The sequence below is a fragment of the Neltuma alba genome, unplaced genomic scaffold, assembly GCF_004799145.2.
Source record: "Neltuma alba isolate B1F8T4 unplaced genomic scaffold, ASM479914v2 tig00003187_pilon, whole genome shotgun sequence".
Classification (NCBI taxonomy): Eukaryota; Viridiplantae; Streptophyta; class Magnoliopsida; order Fabales; family Fabaceae; genus Neltuma; species Neltuma alba.
In genome coordinates, this window is record NW_021633178.1 from 816,307 (window position 1) to 840,558 (window position 24,252).

Below are 24,252 nucleotides of genomic sequence, written 5' to 3' on the forward strand. Positions count from 1 at the left end.
CTGTTCTACTTTTTGTATAATTGTATGCATTGATTAGATGCTCGCTTGCAGGGTTCCCTTCCCTATCTTCCCTTTCTCTTTTTGTTCGTTGTTTCTGTTCTTTTCGTTTTTTGTATCACGTTCACAAAGAAAATAATAATCGAAAAAAGAGGAAGAGGCTGAGGCTGAATTTTAACACAGGAAAAGAAGCATCTTTATGCTTAGTTTGACCACATGTATTTAATTGATTTGAAGAACAAGTAATGTGGTGGAAAAGGGGAAGCGTGGATTCGTTTGCTGCGGCTATTTTTTTGGGCCAACATCATTTGCTTGGACTTAACCCTGAAGGAATAAGAAATTTTGCCCCAAGCCGTTGGTCCAAATTCGTAGGCTTTAAAGTTGCTTGCCTGGACTTTATTATCTCTGCTAAATAGAAAAACTGCTAAGCATATTAGATATGATTATCATGATCTCTTACTTTGTTTACCAAACACAAGAAGTGCATGAAAAATGGTCAATGAGCACACACAACTTGGCAATTGGATTAAATCAATGCTTGAGCTTGACTGGATTATTCGATTAACAGGGACCAAAATGCTTTAGCTGATGCGTTGTCAAAAGAAGGCTTACACCCAACAGGAGTTTTGGATAGCTGTCCGATGCATCTACGAACTTTGGCTGACAGGGATTGTTTGGGAATTAGTCCCCATTTATTTAAATTTCTAGTTAAGGCTGCGTCCTTCTTTTGAATTAAAAAAAAAAAAAAAACATGGCAATTGCATTTCATGTCCATCAATTAGGCTTCATTTGACAGATTCATGTTTTGCAATGCACAAAAACATTTGAGGCCAGGGAGCCCATAACTCAGATCCAATGGCCCAAAAACAACCGCGAATAGAACGCTGCGCTTTGAACTGGGGCAGGCGGGTACTTGCTTTCCGTCTCCGACGTCCTGAGGCTTCACTTCACTGCACTGTGCCCTCTGATAGGGCCAGTAATCCGCGCAAGTTTGCAGCGTTCATGCTTCTGTAGGCCTTTGCCTCTTTCCCTTCTTCTTTCGTCGATTCTCCAGTTTCTGATTGGTTCTTCCTCCTCCCGCCATCTTTGTGTCCTTCTTTAATTTTTTGTGCTCTTTTTAAGCTTCTTTTAATTCTCAAATTACTTGTTTCTCTGTAATGTCTATATTTATTTAAGATTTATTTCTTAAGAGTAAAATGTCAGATCGATTATAACTTTTGGCGACTCATTATGCCGTACTAATTCACGAATTTATCTTCATTCTTTCACAAGCTTGCATTTCTTTCCTCCCCCCCCCCCCCATATCTGGGAGTTAAGCGAATTTAGCGCTTGTCCCTGAGATTGCTTTCACTAGTTAATAACTCTGGTACATGCGGTCACATAATCAAGTTAATCATCTTGATTCTTGGACTAATACGTTTTCGTGATTAATGTCTTATAACCAAATTTTGGAATGTATGGCGCATTCTTTGCGTTTGGGAGACTGAAGAAAATAACATATATTACCGAGGAAGAAGCAAGAATAAGATATTATCTGAAACAATGAATTGAGCTGCACTATTTTGTCCCCAGAGGATACCATCAAAGAGAGTTAACTTGAACTGTTGTTCCGAATAACATGAGGTGGCTGAATACAAGGTGGTCAAGTTGAGAAAATAAAGACATTGGATATTTTATAGTTAAGATGATTATTAATTTGGTATTTGTTTTCATTATCGGGATAATTTAAGATTAGTTAGGAGTAATCATTAGAGGCATTTGAACCTAGGGAGTTATTTTCCCCGGTCAGAGAAGAGTTACTTTGCTGATATGGTACACTTTGCAAACTTGTATCATTGCAGGCAATACGATTCCTCTTCTGTGAGCTAATGATGTCTAAGCATGAATTTTTTTCAGTAGAGCATTATTTGTTTTCCCTATGACAATTTGTATGTGAAGTACTAAGTTCATCCATTTCTAATATTTATATTATTTATTTATGAACTGATATTTACATTGCTGATTGCCTTGTAGAAAAAATGTCAACCGATTCTCTGGTTTCATGTTTTCATTTGACAGATAGCAAAATAAAAATGCCTAAGGTAAAGACAAACCGCATTAAATATCCTGAAGGGTGGGAATTGGTTGAGTCTACGCTCAATGAACTTCAAGCAAAGATGAGAGAAGGTAATTCTCTTATAATTTATGAACGCCTTGACAAGTATTAATAAGCTTCCCTTTGGGATGTTATGAAACTAACGGTTTTATAATACCCTTCAATCTTGTTAAAGCTGAGAGTGATCCGAACGATGGAAAAAGAAAATGTGAGGCACTGTGGCCTATATTCAAGATTTCTCATCAGAAGAGCCGCTACTTATTTGACCTCTACCGCAGGAAAGAAATCTCTCAGGAATTGTATGAATTCTGTATAGAGCAAGGATATGCTGACCGCAATCTAATTGCAAAATGGAAGAAGGTACCTCTCATAATGTGTTAATGAAGTGGATTTGTATGAAGCTCCGTAGTATTCATTCAGAGTGACTGCGAGTTATGTGCTCAGGTGATGCTTAATGATCAATAGGATAAACATTATTGGTGGTTAAAAATTTTCCAGTGGCATGATTTTGAGGATGCAATTATTTTACTGAAAATAAGTTTAACTCTATCATATTTCTAGCATTGATTAATGAAAGCATACGGAGTAATAACGAAACAACCCGTTTTATCTCATTCATACTGTTCTCAACGTGTAACCTCTAAATACGTTGATAATGGTGAATTTTGATAAATAATCTTTTTATCTCATTTGAGAATTCTATTTAAAATCTTAAATTACTTCTTCTTCTTTTTTTCGGGTACAAAAGAAGGCCAAGGCCTAAACTACGAATTAAATAAGAGGGGGATTAAATCCCAAAAATCTTCTTCTTTTTTTTTTTTGGTACAAAAGAAGGCCAAGGCCTAAACTACGAATTAAATAAGAGGGGGATTAAATCCCAAAAATATCTTTACCAACCAAAATCCGAAGATGAGGCGGGCACCCATTTAGAATACCAGTAGTAGTTTTTCCTTCTTTTGCTAACTTACTTGGATTGTTGTCTATATTGCAGCCTGGTTATGAGCGTCTATGTTGCTTGAGGTGCATGCAACCACGGGATCTTGTCTAAAACCAGGGTGGATTTCTTAGAACTGATTCGTGTCTTTAGTTGTGTGTGTTTTGCAATCCTCATGCTCTATAACGGCTATATGGGCGATAAAATGTGATAAACAGTTAACTGCATCTTTTAACATCTGATAGGCTTCGTAGTTGACATAGATGATCTGAGCTGGTACACTTTGCTCACACCTGTACCAAATCTTTGTGACCTAAGCCAGTTTGAAGGCAGAGTCCATTTAAAACGTAAATTGATATTTTACCTCAATGACATCACTAAGAAGTTGCTTCCTCATAGCAGTGAGGTTTGCTCAAGCAGGCATAGACCACAATATCAATGTCTTCCCGTGTATTCGCACTATGGTCCCCTGTTTGCGTAATTTCCATTGTCAAGTGTTTATTGCAATGTCACCTTCCAATTGATGCTACATAGCAGGATGACACACTCATTTGAACGTATTCCTAGGAAGAGAGGTGGAGACCTGAGTGGCGCAGCAACGACCCTTGCAATGAAAAGCACCAAAGCAAACTGAACGAATTGAGTCATGCCAGACTATATTCCTTCCTTAGTTGGGGGCATGGAAGATCCATCCCTTGTGGGATTAACGGAAATCTTGAGAGTTGGAGTTGCTTGTGGGACGACCATATTGTCTGGTGATTTTCCTCAATGTCATGTCGATGAGAACGGTGGCACTCGAATATTGTGAAGTGGGTGGCATTTCATTAGTGTTGTCGTGTGACTCTGTAGTGACAAATATATGCAATCCGACAACAATCGAACTGTCACTTTTTGGCAACAGAAGTAATGATTGATATTTTGACAGGTGTTGTAACAAGTTGCGGGGACACATTTACGATTGCATCGTGCGGCTAAGGGATTTCAAAGTTTTCCAAAGTTTGCAGGATTACAATATGACTAGACTCCATCAATCATCAATCAATCAATCAATCATATTATTGAAAACTTATAATACCCGATTCATTTAAAACGGGTCGGGTATGATATTATAAGATTCGAATATATTCAATTAATAATAAGATTTGAATAATATTTTAATTGGAATTTGGGTATATTGAATTAAATAAGGAATATCATTATTAAATGAGATTTGAATGGAGGCTCAAATGAAGAAATTAATAACTAATTTTGAATTTTAATAATATCTTAATTGGGATTTGAATATATTAAATTAAATGAGAAGTATCATAAAATAATATGTCAATTGGGGTTTAAATGTACAGATAAATAAATAATTTTAAATTTTCATATGTTTCCCCTAATTTCACATCTTTAATTCAAATACAATATGAAGGAATAAAAAAACACACTTCTATAAAAAAATAAATCTTAAGCTATCTTAAATAATACAATTTATTAGAATTTAAAATTTAATCAAATATTTTAGTCCGTGCATCGCACGGGAGAGAAATTTCTAGTTTTCTGTCTATGAGCTGAATCTGGAAAATTCACGTGCCTCTGATGTAACTCTTGTTGGTGGATTAGAGAGAATGAACCACCTTAATCATGTTAAGAGATGCTAGGTACAGCTAAAGAAGACTCTACTTTTACAGAAATGAATGAATGTTCAATTGATGGAAAAAACAGCTGGGCGGCAGAATTCACTCATCAAGCCAAATCAGAAAATCGAAAATTTGCCCCTTTTCTGACAATGCCGATTTTACGCTGCCCAAGACATTAATTTTCTTTATATTTCCCTTTAATAGTTTAACTAGAGGATTTATCGAAACTCAGGATATTTTAGATTGACTCGGAGGCTACCAAATTTTTGACACGATTGTATTAAAACCCCAACTCGAGATTCTTACTGTTTGAAGTATTTAACATAGCTTTTTTTTTCCTTCTTTTAATTAATACTCGTATTTGAGTGCACAATCCTATACGTCTCTGATTGTTTATCTATATACACAAGAAAAGCGCGTTCTTTGATAGTGGGTCTTATTTTCATGTTAATATATATTCTTCCGGTCCTAAATATAAGATCCTTATAATATTTTAGAATCAGAGAAATATATTTTAACTATTTAATATTTAAATTTAAAAATTATATTTTTTAATTATTTCATTCAGGTATTTAGGTATTTGAGGGCAAACAAAACCATAATTTCAAAATAATTTTACAATACACAAAAGAGTTTTTATTTAAAAAATATTTTCGGGAAAACCAAACACCACCTTACTTTTAATCTAAAAAATACAGCCCCTGAACATTTTAAGTTTGCTGTTCATCAGTCCTTGAAACGCATATTAATGTGTGACAGTGGCTAGTGAATCGATTTCATGCTTCTTTTTTTTTACCCAGGAATAAAATCGCAGGTTTTTTAAATTCAAGAACTGAATGATTGAACTAAATAAATTCTTCTCCCCCGTATATCCATTAAAATAATGGAAGTTGACAAATAATGGAACTTGACTCACACAAGCACGTAAATAGAAATGCAATATATCAATTACTCCTCCTATCCTTAATATAAAACTTATTTAATTAATTTGATTAGATTAAGGAAGTTAGGTAAGTTAGTTAATTATAAGAAATATGACTTTTTTTTTTAAACACTATAATCATCTTCCTTAATATCCTTTCTTATTCTTCTACTTGATTATGATTGAAAGAGTATCCATAGGTATAATTTAAAAAAAATCGATAAATATGATAAATAAATCTTATATTTAGGATCAAAATTAATTTAAAAATTAAGTCTTATACTAAAAACCGAAGGAGTATTATTTTTTTCTTGTCTTGATATGGTCCATGCCTGTCAACTGTTTTATACTTTTATTTCCTCAAATGTGTGAACTAATGCGATTATGCGACTAAATTACTTTTTAAAAAAAAATTATGACCGTTGGTAAAGAAACAGGAAAAAAAAAATTATGACCAGCATTAACCCAATACTGACTCTTCAATCCAGCTGGACGCGGGACCAGCTCTTAATCATCTTCTCCAACTGTCAAAAAAAATTTACTCACTTTCCCAAAACCATATATGCACTAACATTAATTTACCGCCAACAAAATATAATAAACAAGATCTCACACTATTTATAAATCATATGTTGATGTCGGGGTTTATTTTCAAACTTGGTACAGGGCTCTAATGTTCTCAAATTCGTGTCATTGGAGTTTTATTATTGTCTGACCTCGATTACTTGTATTGATTCGAAGCTTAACTTTTCTTTTTCTTTTTTGGCGGTTTAAAGGCTTTTTTGTTCTTTATTATTAAAAAAAGAGATTTCAAATTAACCTAACCTCTCAATATATAACATAATACCTGCTCTATACATTAGTATACAACGCGACAGGTTCTCTCTTCATTAGGTAGTTTGATTGATTTGATTGCTTGTTCTGTCACAATTAGAACACAGATTAGGCAGCAGATAATCATCAAAATAGAGACCAATATCGAACAAAAGGAAAATTTAAATACAAAAATATGTAACTTTACAATTTGGCAACATAAAACAGCTCGAAGGTTAATAAGTATAGATACTATTAGTTCGCATGTTTCTTTTTTTTTTTTTTTAATCATTGATCGTGGTCTGATTATTTTCTCACTTTCATTTACAGAACTAAATCGTCTGTCCACTACACACCAGTGCAAAAAAAAAAAAATTAAAAAATTTTTTTTATATCCGTCGTCAATAATAACATTGACTATACGTTTTTATCGAATATGGTAAGAGATTGCAGAAAATATAAGAAGAAAGGGCCAGAAGAATCTTTCTCAAATATAGTTGAATGATCATTAACGACGCTGGTTTAGCTTACAATGTAAGAGTAACGTGCTAGTAGTATTTTAAAATTAAAATATCACGCATTCATACATAATATATAAAAAGTAGGGGGTTAAAAGTAGAGATTCTAGAATACCAAGTCAGCATATTAGAGTTTGAACAGGAAATTATCATAATAAAAAATGAGGGCATGCATGCCAAGTGGAATGATGATATTTTCTAATATTATTTATACACACATATATTTAATCAATTTGCCAATTTCTGATTTGACTGATATTGTCTTTTAATTTGAATGTTTTTATAAAACTTGTTTATCTTGTGATGTTCACGGTAGCATTTGTCTTTTCGTTTACAGTTTAGGTTTTTTTTTTTGTCAAAACAATTTAGTTTAAATTCGTGAAAACTATTACAAACATCCAATTAATTAAAATTAAAAAAATAAAGAAACAAAAATAAATATTATATATACTTGAAGTGATTAAAAAAAAACATGAAACGCGGGCAGTGATTTATATTTAAGTTTTTATGGTGTAATAAAAACATAACATTTATGGATGTATGTATATATATGCACACAATGCATGCAATGTGTATATTACCTCTTGTTCTTAATATAAGAGCCAAATGATTAATTTAAGTTAATTAAAAAAATTTGTTAAGTTAATTATTTGTAATAAATAGGTGTTATTTTTTTAAAATATCTTTATTAATAACATGTATTAATTAGAGGACCGTTAACATGTGCAACTATTACAAGAACTATTTTAAAAAAATAAATAAATATGAAAAACAAAGAAGATTGAGATCTTTATTTAAAATTAAATTAAAAATTAAAATGACTCTTATATTAAAAACTGAAAAGTAAATGTACACAACTAATTATTGACCCATAGGCGATGATTTTGAGCAAAGAAATAAAGTGGAAAGGTGGTAAAAAAAAAATTGTTGCTATTGTTTTATTACAAAAGAGTCAAAGATATGGAAAAGACATCCAGTAATTGGTAATTTATGAAACACTATAATTAAGATAAAAAAAAAATAGAAACCACTTACTAATATAGATGCGCCAAGTCAGATATTGGAAAAGAAAGAACTCTTAAAAGGTGATGGGCGTTCCCTAAAAAGCAGATGAATAGGGCTTTTTGGTTTTTATTGTCTGTGCAATGTGCTCAAAAAAGACACATGACGTCAAAGTACTCACATTTTGACCAAAATGTAAATCATTCTCGAAATGAGAACCCCTAAGGCCCTGCTCTTCATGGCACAGAAGAAACGTAATATCATCAAATCCTCATAGTTCGCCCTTTCTAATTTTTAACTATTGTATTTAATATAAGATTTATTTAACTAATTTATTAGATTAAGAAAGTTAGGTAGTTAGTTATTAATTATAATATATTTATAATATCATTAATATATTTATATACATAATTAAATAATTTATTTAGCCAACTATGAACAGTATAATAGTTCCACCTCGTGAGGCAGAGTGCTGCTTAGAACAAAATAGTACGGACTTCAAGAAAATTGCGCGAGGGGACTAATGAGTGAATTACGTCAAGAACAATAATAATCACGCTTAACACAAAGCATGATTAGCATTCAAACCATGCGGACAACCGCCAAAGAAAGTGACCATCCACATCACCCAGATTCTAACTTATATAATATATATACCCATCCTCCCCCCACCAAAATTTCCACCCTTTTCCTTTTCATCTTCACTTTCCCATAAAGCCACTTAAACCATTCTCAATACCCCCCAGGCAGAGCTCCCTGCGTGACGAGTTTATGATCTCTTCTTCATTTTAATCGGTTATTGTTTGTTACTCAGATCCATTTACTTATGGCGTCAGCATTGGCGGGGGATGATCTGGCTCGATCGATCAGCAGTGGCCGAAGTTGGGCATCGGGGAGTTTCAGGGATGTGTGGACGCCGCCGCCGGATGCTTTTAGCAGGAGTGATCGGCACACGCAGGAGGATGACGAGGAGGACCTCAAGTGGGCCGCCGTGGAGCGCTTGCCGACGTTTGAGCGGCTAAGAAAAGGCATTCTGAAGCAAGTGCTCGATAATGGGAACGTTGTGCATGATGAAGTTGATATTACCCAGCTTGGCATGCAGGAGAAGAAGCTTATCATGGAAAACATACTAAAGTTGATTGATGAAGATCATGAGGCATTCCTTCGCAGGCTACGAGACAGAATTGATAGGTGTTTATATAACTACTGTCCCCTTTTGTTCTTATTAATTCACCCATATTGCGAGATTGGAATAACTCCGTTGGTGTTTGTACAGGGTTGGGATTGAAACTCCGAAAATTGAAGTACGGTACGAGGATTTGTCCGTGGAGGGAGATGTTCACGTTGGAAGCAGGGCACTTCCAACCCTGCTCAATGCTACTCTGAACACTATAGAGGTAGTTACTTTCTGATATAATTGAGAACAATCCTTGGATTGGAACCCAGTTCGTGATTTTGTTGAATTTTAAAATCCGAAATGATTTTATAATTTTTCTATCGTGCACGATTAGAGTATCCTGGGAGTTGTTCATCTTGCCCCGTCCGAGAAGAGAAAAATTCAGATTCTGAAAGATGTCAGCGGAATAGTCAGACCTTCAAGGTAGTCAAAGCATCAACATTGAAACTGACAACTCTTTGATACGCTAGTAACCACAGTTGCCTCTGCGAATTCGAGTTCTGCTGCCTCATTATTTAACAAAAAAAAAAAAAAAAATTCTTTCATCAGTTGAAAAATTCAATTCTTCCATAATTTATTTTATGGAATCTGAGACTGATAACTCTTTGATACGTTGTCGTCAGGATGACCCTGCTTCTCGACCCCCCGGCGCAGGCAAAACAACATTGCTGCTAGCACTTGCAGGGAAACTTGACCGAGATTTGAAGGTTCGATTCCTATTTTGTTTCTCTAATGTATTTTTTTCTCCGCTTCCCTTTTTTTCATGACATTCTCTTTATGTGTTAGATTTTTACTGTTCTTCCTTCATTACAAGTTCCCACTAAGTGAGTTATTTGTTTTTTGACAGTCTTCTGGGCGTATCTTAACTAACAAAAAAAAAAAAATTCTTTCATCAGTTGAAAAATTCAATTCTTCCATAATTGGAATCTGAGACTGATAACTCTTTGATACGTTGTCGTCAGAGACCCTGCTTCTCGCCCTCGGACCCCCGGCGCAGGCAAAACAACATTGCTGCTAGCACTTGCAGGGAAACTTGACCGAGATTTGAAGGTTCGATTCCTATTTTGTTTCTCTAATGTATTTTTCTTCCTTTTTCTCCGCTTCCCTTTTTTCATGACATTCTCTTTATGTTTTAGATTTTTACTGTTCTTCTTCTTCATTACAAGTTCCCACTAAGTGAGTTATTTGTTTTTGACAGTCTTCTGGGCGTATCACTTACTGTGGTCATGAGCTAAATGAATTTGTTCCTCGAAAAACCTCTGCATATATTAGTCAGCAAGATCTTCACTATGGAGAAATGACAGTTAGAGAAACATTGGATTTTTCTGGACGCTGTTTAGGTGTGGGCACCAGGTATGAAATGTTGGCAGAGCTTTCAAGACGAGAGATAAAGAGGGAATTAAGCCCGACCCTGATATTGATGCATTCATGAAGGCCATTTCAATGTCAGGCCAAAAAACTAGTTTGGTCACAGACTGTGTTATCAAGGTCTGTATCTCTGTTTTTTTCTTCTTTTTTCCCCCCATTGCCTCTGCCCTCGCTGATTTCTGTTGAATTCGGACAGATTCTTGGATTGGATATCTGTGCTGATATCATGGTCGGAGATGAGATGAGACGGGGAATATCGGGGGGACAGAAGAAGCGAGTGACGACAGGTAATACTTGCTCAGCCCTTCTTACAGTGGCGCAGGAAATTTCCGATGAATGGTTTGTACATAAGCATTGTCCTGTACTAACTGCTTTTTGTGAAAATTCGTTGCAGGGGAGATGTTGGTGGGACCGGCAAAGGCACTCTTTATGGATGAAATATCAACAGGGTTGGACAGTTCCACCACTTTTCAAATCTGCAAGTTCATGAGGCAAATGGTGCATATCATGGATATAACCATGACAATTTCTCTCTTACAACCAGCACCAGAGACATTTGATCTCTTCGATGACATTATCCTTCTGTCGGAAGGTGAAATCGTCTACCAAGGTCCACGCCGGAATGTCCTACAATTTTTCGAATACATGGGTTTCAAATGTCCAGAAAGGAAAGGAGTTGCTGATTTTCTGCAAGAAGTCACGTCCAAGAAAGACCAGCAACAATATTGGTTTAAAAAGAACGAACCTTACAGATACATTTCTGTCCCTGAATTTGCTCAATCCTTCACTTCCTTCCACATAGGACAGCAGCTTGCAGCTGAGCTTCGGGTTCCTTATGACAAGTCTAAAGCCCACCCGACAGCATTAGTGACAGAAAAGTATGGTCTATCTAATTGGGAACTGTTTAAGGCATGCTTTTCCAGAGAATGGTTGCTTATGAAACGAAGTTCTTTCGTTTACATATTCAAGACGACACAAATAACGATTATGTCTGTCATTGCCTTCACTGTGTTTCTTAGGACAGAAATGCAAGTGGGCACCATTCAAGGAGGACAAAAGTTCTCTGGAGCATTGTTTTTCAGTCTAATAAATGTAATGTTTAATGGGATGGCAGAACTTGCCATGACTGTTTTCAGGCTTCCTGTATTCTACAAGCAAAGGGATTTCTTGTTCTATCCTGCTTGGGCATTTGGGTTACCTATCTCGGTTCTCAGGATCCCTCTCTCCGCTTTGGAATCGGGAATATGGATTATCCTTACGTACTATACAATTGGATTCGCTCCTGAGGCTAGTAGGTAATTAAATGAATTTACTTTTCTCTTTAATTATTTTTTTTAATTTCCCTTTTTTGGCTCTGGTAATGATAGCACTTTTCACGGATGAACAAATTTTTTCAACGCGCATGTAAACCCATTTATTTCTTCAGATTTTTTCGCCAGTTCTTGGCATTCTTCAGCATTCATCAGATGGCTCTTTCGCTATTCCGGTTCATTGCTGCAGTTGGAAGAACACAAGTTGTTGCCAATACACTGGGTACCTTCACCTTGTTAATAGTTTTTGTGCTGGGAGGTTTCATTGTTTCCAAAAGTAAGTCACTGATCACTTCTTAAATTCTGAGAAATCTTGTATCTAGTAGGAGATTTTTACTTTAATATTGTGATTATACTGTGGATTTTTGCATACTCTTCTTCTATGCTTGTTTTTCATTATTTGAATTAAATAAGTTTTTACTTTATGGCTGCAGATGACATAGAACCATGGATGATATGGGGATATTACGTATCCCCTATGATGTATGGTCAAAATGCTCTTGCCATAAACGAGTTTCTTGATAAGAGATGGAGCAAGGTTAAAGTTCAACCTTTTTTTCAATCGCATGGTTCTTTAGTGCCAACATAACATTACATACATGCATTTGTCAAAGGGGGGAAAAAGTTTTTACTCACTTAAATTGCGTGCCAGAACATTAGCGTTGCTAAATACCATTTTAATCTTATGCAGCCAAATACAGACCTCAGATTTGACGCACCGACAATTGGAAAAGTACTTCTTCAATCTAGAGGCTTCTTCACAAACGATTATTGGTTTTGGATATGCGTTTGTGCCTTATTTGGGTTTTCTCTTCTCTTCAACCTTCTCTTTATTTGGGCATTGGCTTACTTAAATCGTAAGTTATATTTTTATACCGGGTGGGATATTCAATTTTGGTAAACCGATAACCATATTAATGTCAAAACCAAAATTTCAGCTTTGGGAGATTCAAAAGCAGTCATCTTGGATGAAGCTGACGAGAAGGATAAAAAGTCAGCCGCCGAACGACATATCACAGAAGGTCTGAGACTTTGTTGATGTTTAGAGAATGTCATTAGCACAAGGTTCTCGTGCAGTTCAATGACAATTATCGCTTTATGTCTATCTGATGGATCACAGGTATTGCGAGAAATTCTTCAGGAATTGACAATGTTTTGGGTCAAGGACCAAAAAGAGGAATGGTTCTTCCTTTTCAGGCCCTTTCACTTGCATTCAATCACGTGAACTACTACGTGGATATGCCTGCAGTGCGTGACCATTCTAGACAGTGAATTCTTCCAGCCATAACTTTATATGGACAATTTAAGCTTAGTATTTGTTTTTAGACCAATTAATTTTTCGTACCAATTTTTGCTGCTGTTTTTTGTTTTTGTTAGGAAATGAAGAGTCGAGGAATTCAAGAGCATAGACTTCAACTCTTACGAGATGTCAGTGGCTCTTTCAAGCCAGGCATATTAACAGCACTTGTTGGTGTTAGCGGTGCTGGGAAGACAACACTCATGGATGTGTTAGCTGGAAGAAAAACTGGTGGGCATATTGAAGGAAGTATCAGCATCTCAGGTTATCCAAAGAACCAAGCAACATTTGCTCGAGTTAGCGGCTATTGTGAACAAAATGACATTCATTCTCCATATGTTACTGTCTATGAGTCTGTATTATATTCGGCATGGCTTCGTCTTCCTTCAAGTGTAACAATGGAAAGAAGAAAGGTGAGTTTAAGTAACAATCATTTTTCTCTTGGCCTTAATCAATCAACACAATCTTCATTGTTCTTTTTCATTAGAATAATGATCTAACTCGTGTTCTACTGGTGATGTAGATGTTTATTGAAGAAATTATGGAATTGGTTGAGCTTAATCCAATAAGAGACGCTCTAGTGGGTCTCCCAGGAGTGGATGGTTTGTCAACAGAGCAAAGGAAAAGGCTGACTATTGCTGTAGAACTGGTTGCTAACCCTTCAATCATTTTCATGGACGAGCCAACTTCTGGCCTTGATGCTAGAGCTGCTGCAATTGTAATGCGGACAGTAAGAAATACAGTGGATACGGGGAGAACTGTAGTGTGTACAATTCACCAGCCAAGCATAGACATTTTTGAAACCTTTGATGAGGTAATTTGAACTCAATCCTCTATAGACCACTGACATTTTGTCTGTTTTTCCTTTGGTCGATTTTTGTCCGCTGTCGTATATGCTTAATTCTGATCTCATTGTTGTTACAGTTAATTCTAATGAAAAGAGGTGGACAAGTGATTTATGGTGGACCTCTTGGTCATCACTCACATAAGCTTATAGAGTATTTTGAAGTGAGTGTAGAAGCTTTTGTAAATTTATGATTAAAAAAATTTCAAATCTCGGATTCCTGCTTTGACCTTTGAGCAATATGAGCTGCATTAAAACTTCAACGGTTGAAATTTTCACATTATAACTATATTAATCCACTGCAGGCTATCCCTGGGGTTCCTAAAATTAAGGATGGTTATAATCCAGCCACATGGATGCTTGAGATCAGCACCCCTGCAATTGAGTCACGACAAAATATAGATTTTGCGGATATTTATGCTAACTCCTCCCTTTACCAGTAAGTTCCCCCCCCCCCCAATGGTCCTGCTATTATGTTCATGTTCATGTGACCTGAATCTTAGCTTTACTACTCTTGGCATCTTTGTACTCTTCTTCAGGAGGAATCAAGAACTTATCAAGGAGCTTAGTACTCCAGCACCAGGTTCCAAGGACTTGTATTTCGAAACCAAAACTCCCAATCGTTTTTGGTCCAGTGTAAAGCTTGCTTTTGGAAACAGCGTTGGTCTTACTGGAGAAATCCACAGTACAATGCGGTTCGATTTTTCATGACAACTGTGATTGGAGTTCTATTTGGTCTTATCTTCTGGGGTAAAGGCAATAAAACGTGAGTGATATTAGCTTGGCACCTCTAGTCTCCACTAGTCTTGTAAATTTTAGTGTCCCATAATTTGATCTGGTGGTTTGATCTTACTTTGAAACCATATGTTTTAAATAAAATAGTATCTCATTTATTTAAATGAGGGGATGTGTAAGGTTGAATCGAGTCAGATTATTAATTAAAAAGTTGATATTGTAGTATTCTTATATTGTGAAATTAAATGTTTGGCAGGCACAAACAACAAGATTTAATGAATCTTTTGGGGGCCATGTACTCTGCCGTGCTTTTCCTTGGAGGCACAAACGCTTCCGCAGTGCAGCCTATTGTCGCCATTGAGAGAACTGTCTTCTATCGTGAAAGAGCAGCTGGGATGTATTCCGCATTACCTTATGCATTTAGTCAGGTATAATTATAAATGAGAAAGGATCTACATCCATTAAATATATGAACAAATTAAAGACGCAGATTTGTAGTATATATGAGTTACGTACCCGGCATACTTCCTGCAGGTGGCGATAGAGGCAGTTTATAATGCAATTCAAACAGCCATTTATACACTCCTGCTTTACTCCATGATCGGGTTCGAATGGGAGGCAAGCAAATTCTTTTGGTTCTTCTACTTCATACTCATGTGTTTCCTCTATTTCACCTTGTATGGGATGATGATCGTGGCGCTAACTCCGGGACACCAAATTGCTGCCATTTGCATGTCCTTCTTCCTCAACTTCTGGAACTTGTTCTCTGGCTTTCTTGTTCCTAGGACTGTAAGTGACGGATCCACCATTTCGGTAATTCACAATCTGATACTATTTTGGCTTGCATGCGTAACTCCAATGCTGTCCAATATTACAGCAAATCCCTATTTGGTGGAGATGGTACTACTGGGCTTCTCCGGTTGCATGGACCCTCTACGGCCTAATTACCTCCCAAGTAGGGGACAAAAATGCAGAATTGGAAATTCCAGGAGCTGGAAGCATGGGATTGAAGCAATTCCTAAAAGAAAGCTTCGGCTATGACTATGACTTCCTTCCAGTAGTTGCAGCCGCTCACCTTGGTTGGGTTCTTCTCTTCTTGTTCGTGTTTGCCTATGGCATCAAGTTCCTTAACTATCAAAGAAGATAGCCTGCAACAATCACGCTGGTTTTAGGATTTTTTGTGCAGATGTGCAAGTAAAGAGTACGTATGACCTTGAGGTCCATTCTTGGTTCGACCTTCCATGTTCCTTTTAATTTTAAAGAAAAATCTAATCTACTGCCGAGGCGTATCACGATTTTATTTGGCTGTCAACTGGCTTTTTGCTTTTGACTTGAATACTGTGTAAATTAGTTGTTGGAGTGCAGGGAAGGCCAAAGGAGGATGGAAATGGAATGATATAAAAAGTTCAAGTTAAAACTTGTAATAAAAGCATAAACAGAAATCCAGAATAAATTTCTGCCAAACAGAATAAAGAATTCGAGTATCTAAATGAGTGCGGCTCCATAAATTTAATTATTTATGATTTATGATGGTCTTGTTTAAATTGGCATCAGGTCAAAAAGAAGAAGAAGAAAACGAAGAAGCTGAAATCGTCATTGTTTAATAAATTATTATAATATAATTACGAAAAGGTTCTGGGTCGATACGAGTAAATATTAAAAATAAGGATTCCGAATAAGATTAAAAGCCGCAAGGATGGGATTAAAATCGAAAGCCGAAATCGGTCAGTAATTGATTGTATCGACGGAAAGCCATGGCCAGGGTAGTTTGCTGCATAGGTGACACCCATGGTTACATGACCAAGCTCCAAAACTTGTGGTCTAACCTCGAAAAGGAAATCGATCCTTCGTTATTTCAATCTGCCATCATTATCTTCTTGGGAGATTACTGCGACCGCGGTCCCGATACTTGTCAAGTTATTGATTTCCTGATTCAATTGCCCTCTAGGTACCCCAATCAGAAACACGTCTTTCTCTCCGGAAACCATGACTTCGCCTTCGCCGCCTTTTTAGGTCTTCTGCCTCCGCCGCCCGATGGCTCGAAGTTCTCCGACACCTGGAAAGAGTTCGAGGCCAGTGAGGATAGAGAAGGATGGTACAAGGGTGATAGTTATGAAAATATGCATCTTCAGGGGAGGCGATGGGCTGGTTCAATCAAGGTCAAGCACAATACAGCCAAGGGCATTGATTATAAGGGTTCCATCTATGATGCTGCACCCACTTTTGAATCTTATGGGGTTCCTCATGGTTCTGCCGGTATGCTTCTCGTTTTGCTAGCTTTGGCCTCTTTCATGGGTTTGATACTGCTTCGATATTGCTTTATCAATCACGAAGTTTGATTGTTTTGAACTGATTTGAGTCTATAAACATTTCGGTGACATTGGCATTACGAAATTTTCGATTCTTTTAAGTCCCTATGTAAGTCATCAGCTAACAACTATTTTTGGTACTTTTTATTTTTTACGAGGCTTTTGTTTAGTTCCAGGAGCATTAAATATTTTTTCCCCTGTATGACCATATTTTATAAGGGTAGTGAGAGAATAAGTATTAATGATGTTGGAGTTTAATATAATTAGTAAAGGTAACATTTGAAATCACTCGAATTTTATGATAAATTTAATGATTTTAACTGTTTTATTAGTGTGTGTGAATTGGTTATAAATGATTTATAACATGGACTAGAAGGATGATCAGTTAGGTCAACTGTGTCCGCAAAACTTGATGTAGATGCGGGGCTCTTTTTATGACACAATTCAATCAATTAATGTATCCACACACATAAAGTTGTGTCTGATAAGCCATATTGTGCACGTACAGTGCGACTCGTGTAATGCAGAAGACGAGTTACTTTTATTATGCTCTGCTCGGGTTTGTTACTGCTATAAGCTATTGAATTGTGACTGGCCCTTTCTTTGAAACTGTACATTCTTTCGTTCTATTCCTTAGACTGAAGGACTGCGATCGCGTACAGATTTGATTAAAGCAGTTCCTGATGAGCATAAGAAGTTTCTTGCTGACTTAGTCTGGGTCCATGAAGAGGTGCGACTTCTCTGCCTTTCTGTCTCGTCACAAGACAATTTCCTCATCATTTGACTTAGGTTGCGAGTTATTCATCTGCTCCTTGGAACACTGGGTTCCTTATTGAGATTGCAAATTGATGTATATTAAGATAACTACTGAATCTCTGTGGATCATGATGTCCTTTTGACTAGGATGAAGTTTGTGTTGAGACCGATGATGGAATCAAAAGCTGCAAGTTGATTGCTGTTCATGCTGGTCTGGAAAAAGGGAAAGATGTGAACGAGCAATTAAAACTTCTGAAATCCCGGGATACTCGGGTGCCTAAGGTAGTGCCTCTCAGCGGGAGAGACAGTGTGTGGAATATACCAGAGGTGATTGCTTTTTGCTTCTTTGGTTGAAGTATTTTTTTTTTCTTGGTACGACAAAACAGAATGTTGTCTGTTTCTTGGTGCAATTTTGTTAAAAGTCATTCTCTTTTGTTTTTGTGAACTTTGTTTTGGTTACCTCAACTCATTCTAATTAGTAATTAGCTTCTATTTTCTCGTAGGAACTAAGTGCAAGTCCAACTGTCGTGGTTAGTGGTCATCATGCAAAACTCCATGTGAATGGCTTGAGGCTGATTATTGATGAAGGTGGTGGATTTGAAGATAGACCAGTAGCTGCAATTGTTCTTCCTTCAAAGAAGATAATTCGTGATACAGATGTTGTGGCAAAGTAGTTTCGTTCTTTCATCCTTCAACCCACCGTTAGAATACAGTATGGTCAACAATTAAGCTATCATCTACGAGAAGCTTTTAGTATGATTAAATTGAATGACACTGAGTAATTTTGTTACCATATTGTACCCTTTTTAATTCTTTGCCCTGTGACACATAAGCTATGTGTAGTGGGCGGGGTGCTGCACTAGTTATTATATCAAGAGACCTCGTAGGATTTTGATACATTCAAATTCAACTAGTTATTGATGGGCCTCTGAAGGGATGGGGAGAGACTAGCCTTGTCATTGGTGAGAAGCATCCCAAATGTTTACCTGCATGCAGAGTTCAATACGATACAAGTTGGCGGGAAAGACTGCAATGCGACCTGGATCTGGATTTTCTCTTGGGATTATGTTGAAGTGTTGAACAGTTAGTTGTCCCTCTGCATTCTTCATGTCTAAATCGGAGGCTTCCAGTTCTAATCCCAAATTACTGAATGGACCAGATATAGTAGTAGGACTGGTAATATGAGTCAACTTGCTGATTGTGGGTTGGCTTGTGGCGGATTGAACTTATATGGGTCGGGTTGAAAAGGTTCGTTTGAAGATGGGTTGGCCGCTAAGTTGAGTTGGTGGGTTGGCCCGCCAACCTACTAACACTAATTTCTTTTCTTTTCTTTTTTTTTGAAATTTTTTTTATTTTTTAATATTTTTTTCTTATACAATATCCAAAAAAATATGATAGAATTTTTATTTTTTTGAAAATATTTGATTGAAAGCACCAAATAAATTATATAGGTATTTTTTAAAATTTTTTAGATAAGATATAATATATAATAATATAATGATAATTATTAAAAAAATTAAAAAATTAAAAAAGAAATGATGGAGCCTACGGGTTGGCAGGCTAACCTGCGGTGATTTACGGGCCTGGTATTGTGGGTTGAAAATGCTTGTTTATTGATGAGTTGGTTTTTTGGCTAACCCTAACTTGTTATTTTTGGTAGGCTGACCGGTTGGACTAGCTCTATTAAGCAGCACCTGAATAAGGAGGTAAAAAATATTCCAATGGAGAGGGGAAGAATGTGCTGCAGTTGTATGTACCCCATGACTATTGGGCTTGGTTAATGAAACTCTGGGCCAGATACCCCAGGAAGCAAAAACAGTAAGCCTAAATAATCTTGAGTAAAAAAGTGTTTCTAAAAAGTATTTTTTCATTAAACGAGACAAATTCTTTTACATATTTATTTTGTATTCCATAAAAATACTTTTAAAATCGTGATTTGGTTTCTATCCAGATACTCACTTCAATGCATATGATGTCCTATAAATGGTGGTTGTTATATAATTTATCTTCTTAATTTTGAAAGTTTTTAAGAATTCTACAATCCTGAAGTTTGCGTAACATAACTCGTCAGTCAACTTAATATAAGTAATTGTGCTTTTGTTTAATCCATCTAAAAATCATTTTACTTTCTGCATTATATAATTTTAGGGAAGTTAGGAAGTCCGCACAGTGGCGGGAAATTGAAATTGGATGGTGAAATATTTCAATCTCTTCTGCATTTGCTGTTTCAGTAATACGACGATTTGTAAGCTGTAATTTATTATCTCTAGGTTTAGCCCCGTATTTTAACCTTCCATAAAGTACTTCAAATGCCATCGCAGGAGCACCGTTTGTTTTTCAGCTTACGCTTAAGCTTTAGCTTTTCTTGACAAGCAGTTGAGTGACGATTGACCAAAATTTCATTCAAGGTACCATGATTTTCTAGAAAAATAAAACCGAAAAGGGAAAATGTCATTTAACTCCTATAATGTGGACTTAATTTGTAATAAAGTTCTAATATATTCTGAAATTTGTTTTCAGTTTTCCTACTCCTAAATGAAAATAAGTCCGTAAGTAAAATATCCATTTTACTCATTAAAATTTTAGCAAAAAATGAGTCGATTAGGGCTTTTCACAACTGCATATATGAAAATTTATAACAAAGAAAAAGGAAAATAACAACTAAAAAAATGGAAATTTATAACATAATACGAAAATAAGTTATTATTTTTCTATTTTTGTTGTAAATTCTCATGTATGTAGTTGTTAATTTTCTATTATATTGTGAATTTTCATATGTGGAGTTGTTAATCTTCTATTATTTGTTGCAAATTTTCATATTTTCAGTTTTTAATTATTTGTTGTAAATTCTCATATGTAGAGTTTTTAATATTCTATTGTTTGTTGCAAGTTTTCATATATATATAGTTGTTAATATTCAATTATTTTTTTTTATAAATTTTCATATTTCTAGTTTTTATTTTCCTATTTTTTGTTGTAAATTCTCATATATGCAGTTGTTAATTTTCTATTGTGTTATAAATTCTCATATGTGGAACTGTTAATATTCTATTATTTTTGTTATAAATTCTTATATTTTCATTTCTTATTTTCTAATTATTTGTTGTAAATTCTCATACGTGGAATTGTTAATCCTCTATTATTTGTTGCATTTTGTTGTAAATTTTCATATATGCAGTTGTTAATTTTCTATTGTGTTGTAAATTTACATATGTAGAGTTGTTAATCTTTTATTTATTTGTTATAAATTCTCATATGTGGAGTTGTTAATATCCTATTATTTGTTGCAAATTTTCATATGCAGAGTTGTTAATATTTCATTATTTGTTATAAATTTTCATATTTTCAATTGCTATTTTCTTATTTTTTGTTGTAAATTTTTATACATGCAGTTGTTAAAAACTCCTATCAACCATTTTCTTCTTGCTAAAATTTTGATTAGCAAAATGAACATTTTACTTTTAAACTTATTTTCATATAGGGATAGGGGGACTGAAAACAAATTTTAGAATATCTCGAGACTTCTTACAAATTAAGTCCACGTTATGGGACTTAAATGACATTTTCCCAACCAAAAATGATGGTTGAGGTTGACAAGTCGACTAGGGCAGTGTAGTCGGTTTTTGTCACTGGTTCCGCTACAATGAGTCGAGAGGGAGATGTAATATTAGTATTGCTAACTCCGTTCTTAAATATGAGACATTATTCATAAACTCCAAATAAGATCTTATAATTAGAACCGGAACCAGCATCATATAATATAAGAAAATATCAATGTGTTGATTAGGATTTTTTTTGTACCTTCACTTAAGATCAAGCTGGACTTACTCAGAGCCCAACTCCTTCCTGCAAAAAAGGTGGGCTGTCGGAAGAGACAAGAATTAGCAAATAGTAGTAAATCAGCATGTCCATTGAGAAATTCTTGGCGACTACCAAAGTACCAACTCACGTCCTCTGTCCAGATAATTGAATCAATAAAAAGAATGGAAGTCACTTACAAGTTAAAACGTTCAATTATTGATATTTCGGTGCATGTTCTGCGGTTAACTTTTTTAAAATTTTCCCCCGCCCCCAACCCCGTTGACAGCTCCGTTTCAAGCTAGTAGTTTACGCTCATCCGTGTGGCTAATTTTTTCACAGGCGATACTGTTTTTCAATGTTTGTTTTAAAATTGCAGTGTCTACTCTAACCGTTTCCAGTAAATTAAATTAGAAACGGTCTCAGACAATTTCTTTTCGGGAAAAAGAGGAGGCCTCAAGGATATTTTCCGTTGTTTGAACTTTGAAGCAAACCAAAAGGTTAGATTTTTTATTCAGAGTAAAATTTTACCCCCCCTCTCTCTCTCTCTGTTTTTTTCAATCAAAATATAACACAATATTGTTCCATAATATGAAAGCAGAGTTATAGAAATTATATGTAGATGCACCATATATTGGTGGTCTTACGGTATTATTGCAGCTTAACATCCGTCATAAGTCTCGATTCTTTCCTGATCTCATCAACATTTTATGCTGTTGTTGTTTGAGCATGAATAATTAACAAGATTTCTTGCTGCAATACAAGGCAAAATAATAATAAATGAATCATGGTTAAAGAAGAAGCAACAACATCCAATCTAATCGGCATTGATCTCCTATAACGGAAATAATTCGAGGGGGTCAGCAGTCAGCACTGACAATTGATCACGACATTTTATCAGCAGCTTTAAATTGCGAAATCCAGTCTCTGCCTCTAATGCTTTGGTACTTTGTTTTCGAAGATTGAAAGAATTCTATATAAGTAAATGCTTCCCTGGGGAAACGAATTTATAAATTTATAAATAAAAACTTACTATGTGTTTGGATTAGCAGTAACAGAAATAATTTTTTTAATCTAATTTTGTTAGATAATATAATGTGATTTGTGTTTGAATTGTTTTTTTGTAAAAAAATCGATTTGACAAGTTGAAAGTTGTTTAAATAATTAATGAAAAAAAATAAAAAGTCATGAATTTTATTGAGAAATACATATCTAATATTATATGCATATAATGTGACAATTGTAAAACAAATATTGAAAATAAATTTTATTAAAATAAAAAAGCTTATTAGGAAGAAATTGAAAAATACTGATACTTAAGTACTCCTCCGGTCCTTATTATAAGACCCAATTTGACTTTTTATTTGGTCCTAATTATAAGACCCAATCCATTTTGTCTCTTATATTTATGCATTTTTTTCCAAGATAATCCTTCTAATAATGATAGTTTTAGCCAATATACTTAATTAGCAAGGATATTTTAGGAATGACAACACTTATTTATTATAAATAATCAACTTAACTTACTTCCTTAATCTCCTCAAATAAGTCAATTGGGTCTTATAATTAGGACCGGAGGAGTATATTTAAAGAAATATTGGAAGGCACAGCGCCACTGTTCTTGTTTTTTTCAGCCACAAATGGAGAGAAATACACGGTTTGTTTGTTCTTGTTTAATGATCCCAATCGCACCATCCCGTGAAAGCTAAAAATATGAGCTTCAGTCTAAAAGTCTACTCAAATTCAAAAGTCAGGTTTCAAAAATATAAATCCAAACGATATTAAACCTGAAAAAGCTATTTTAAATATAAGATTTATTTTATATATTTGTTATTTTTTTCTTAAATTATTTATATTGTATTTTTCCGGTCCTAAATACAAGGCTTATTTTGCACTGCAAAATAGGTTTTATATTTACAACCGGAGAAATACAATGATAACCAAGTATGAGAGAAAAAAATTGAAAAAGATAATTAAGATATTTTTAAAAAATATTTATTATAATTAACTATCTTACCTAATCTTATTAATCTAACTAAATTAATTAAATAAATGTTATAGGACTAAGCATATGAAATTGAAAGCTCAATCTCCGTCACACACAGCCTGTTCCGTTCGCGGTAGAATTGGCGGATAGCGTTGCCTTTTCCGCACCTCAATTCCCATCTCCCTGATTTTTCATAATCTGGCAATGCTCTGCCCGTGACCCAAGCTTGGGACTTGCCATAGTTGTCACAAAACACCTGAACTCATCACTATACATACACATACCGCAGTTTGACTAGCGATTAATCACAAAGATGGTTTATACTTTAGAGGGACTAAGATTTCCGGTTGTTCCTTCAGTGTATAAGTCCTCGCAATCGAGCTTCCATGGTGATTGCAGGACTGTTACTCTCTCCTTCTTCCAGAACACGGACTCCATTTCTCGTAGTACGCCTCCGCCGATCTCATCTTCACTCTATTGCTTCTGCTATTTCAATGGTGTTTGCTTTGAAATCGGCTCGGTTAATGTCCCAAAAACCGACGATGGTTCATTGAATACTTGAAATGTAGCAATTTGTCTGCAACAGAGATGGACCATAATGCAGTCTTTTCAGGAGCAGTGTAGACAAAATATGTTTCTTCGAGATTTCCATTGGTTCATCACGCATACTTTTATCTAGCTTCATAGAATTCCTTAGAGCTTCGGATTTGGGTAGTTAGGAAAAACTAGGTTTTCAGGTTCTTTTTCTCTCCAGATAATCGAATCAAT

The 24,252-nt window shown here is 35.3% G+C and overlaps 3 protein-coding genes across 4 annotated transcripts; all 3 read left to right on the forward strand.

The window, feature by feature from the left end:
* Nucleotides 1–1,774: 1,774 nt before the first annotated feature.
* LOC114740838 (protein BUD31 homolog 2-like) lies at nucleotides 1,775–3,140 on the forward strand. The gene is made up of 3 exons (XM_028929084.1): nucleotides 1,775–2,163; nucleotides 2,268–2,452; nucleotides 3,084–3,140. Exons 1-3 carry the CDS (start codon nucleotides 2,016–2,018, stop codon nucleotides 3,138–3,140), a joined length of 390 nt encoding a protein of 129 aa, XP_028784917.1. The 5' UTR covers nucleotides 1,775–2,015.
* Nucleotides 3,141–8,729: 5,589 nt separating this feature from the next.
* Nucleotides 8,730–15,781, forward strand: LOC114740846 (ABC transporter G family member 39-like). Its single transcript, XM_028929090.1, is given in 23 exon segments — nucleotides 8,730–9,094; nucleotides 9,180–9,300; nucleotides 9,415–9,503; nucleotides 9,704–9,717; nucleotides 9,720–9,787; nucleotides 10,279–10,465; nucleotides 10,468–10,568; nucleotides 10,645–10,735; nucleotides 10,843–11,743; nucleotides 11,875–12,035; nucleotides 12,193–12,296; nucleotides 12,450–12,615; nucleotides 12,697–12,792; nucleotides 12,879–13,006; nucleotides 13,136–13,468; nucleotides 13,579–13,869; nucleotides 13,980–14,063; nucleotides 14,205–14,338; nucleotides 14,439–14,509; nucleotides 14,512–14,665; nucleotides 14,891–15,062; nucleotides 15,169–15,423; nucleotides 15,512–15,781. Coding segments are annotated over 23 exon segments (4,356 nt in total).
* Nucleotides 15,782–16,343: 562 nt separating this feature from the next.
* LOC114740769 (uncharacterized) lies at nucleotides 16,344–18,842 on the forward strand. Of its 2 annotated transcripts, none has more exons than XM_028928982.1 (4): nucleotides 16,344–16,890; nucleotides 17,606–17,673; nucleotides 17,847–18,026; nucleotides 18,203–18,842. In XM_028928982.1, exons 1-4 carry the CDS (start codon nucleotides 16,389–16,391, stop codon nucleotides 18,371–18,373), a joined length of 921 nt encoding a protein of 306 aa, XP_028784815.1. In that variant the 5' UTR covers nucleotides 16,344–16,388; the 3' UTR covers nucleotides 18,374–18,842. The 2 variants fall into 2 exon arrangements, with proteins under 2 accessions (XP_028784815.1, XP_028784816.1); XM_028928983.1 differs by having other exon boundaries at nucleotides 17,847–17,981.
* Nucleotides 18,843–24,252: the final 5,410 nt, after the last annotated feature.

What these genes read in the sequence shown, in the direction of transcription:
- LOC114740838 (XM_028929084.1), top strand. Translation starts at nt 2,016, where the DNA reads ATGTCAACCGATTCTCTGGTTTCATGTTTTCATTTGACAGATAGCAAA. An exon ending in TCAAGCAAAGATGAGAGAAG is followed by an intron (nt 2,164 to 2,267) that starts GTAATTCTCTTA and finishes ATCTTGTTAAAG; the next exon opens with CTGAGAGTGATCCGAACGAT. An exon ending in TAATTGCAAAATGGAAGAAG is followed by an intron (nt 2,453 to 3,083) that starts GTACCTCTCATA and finishes TCTATATTGCAG; the next exon opens with CCTGGTTATGAGCGTCTATG.
- LOC114740769 (XM_028928982.1), top strand. Translation starts at nt 16,389, where the DNA reads ATGGCCAGGGTAGTTTGCTGCATAGGTGACACCCATGGTTACATGACC. An exon ending in GGTTCCTCATGGTTCTGCCG is followed by an intron (nt 16,891 to 17,605) that starts GTATGCTTCTCG and finishes GATCGCGTACAG; the next exon opens with ATTTGATTAAAGCAGTTCCT. An exon ending in GTGTGTGGAATATACCAGAG is followed by an intron (nt 18,027 to 18,202) that starts GTGATTGCTTTT and finishes ATTTTCTCGTAG; the next exon opens with GAACTAAGTGCAAGTCCAAC.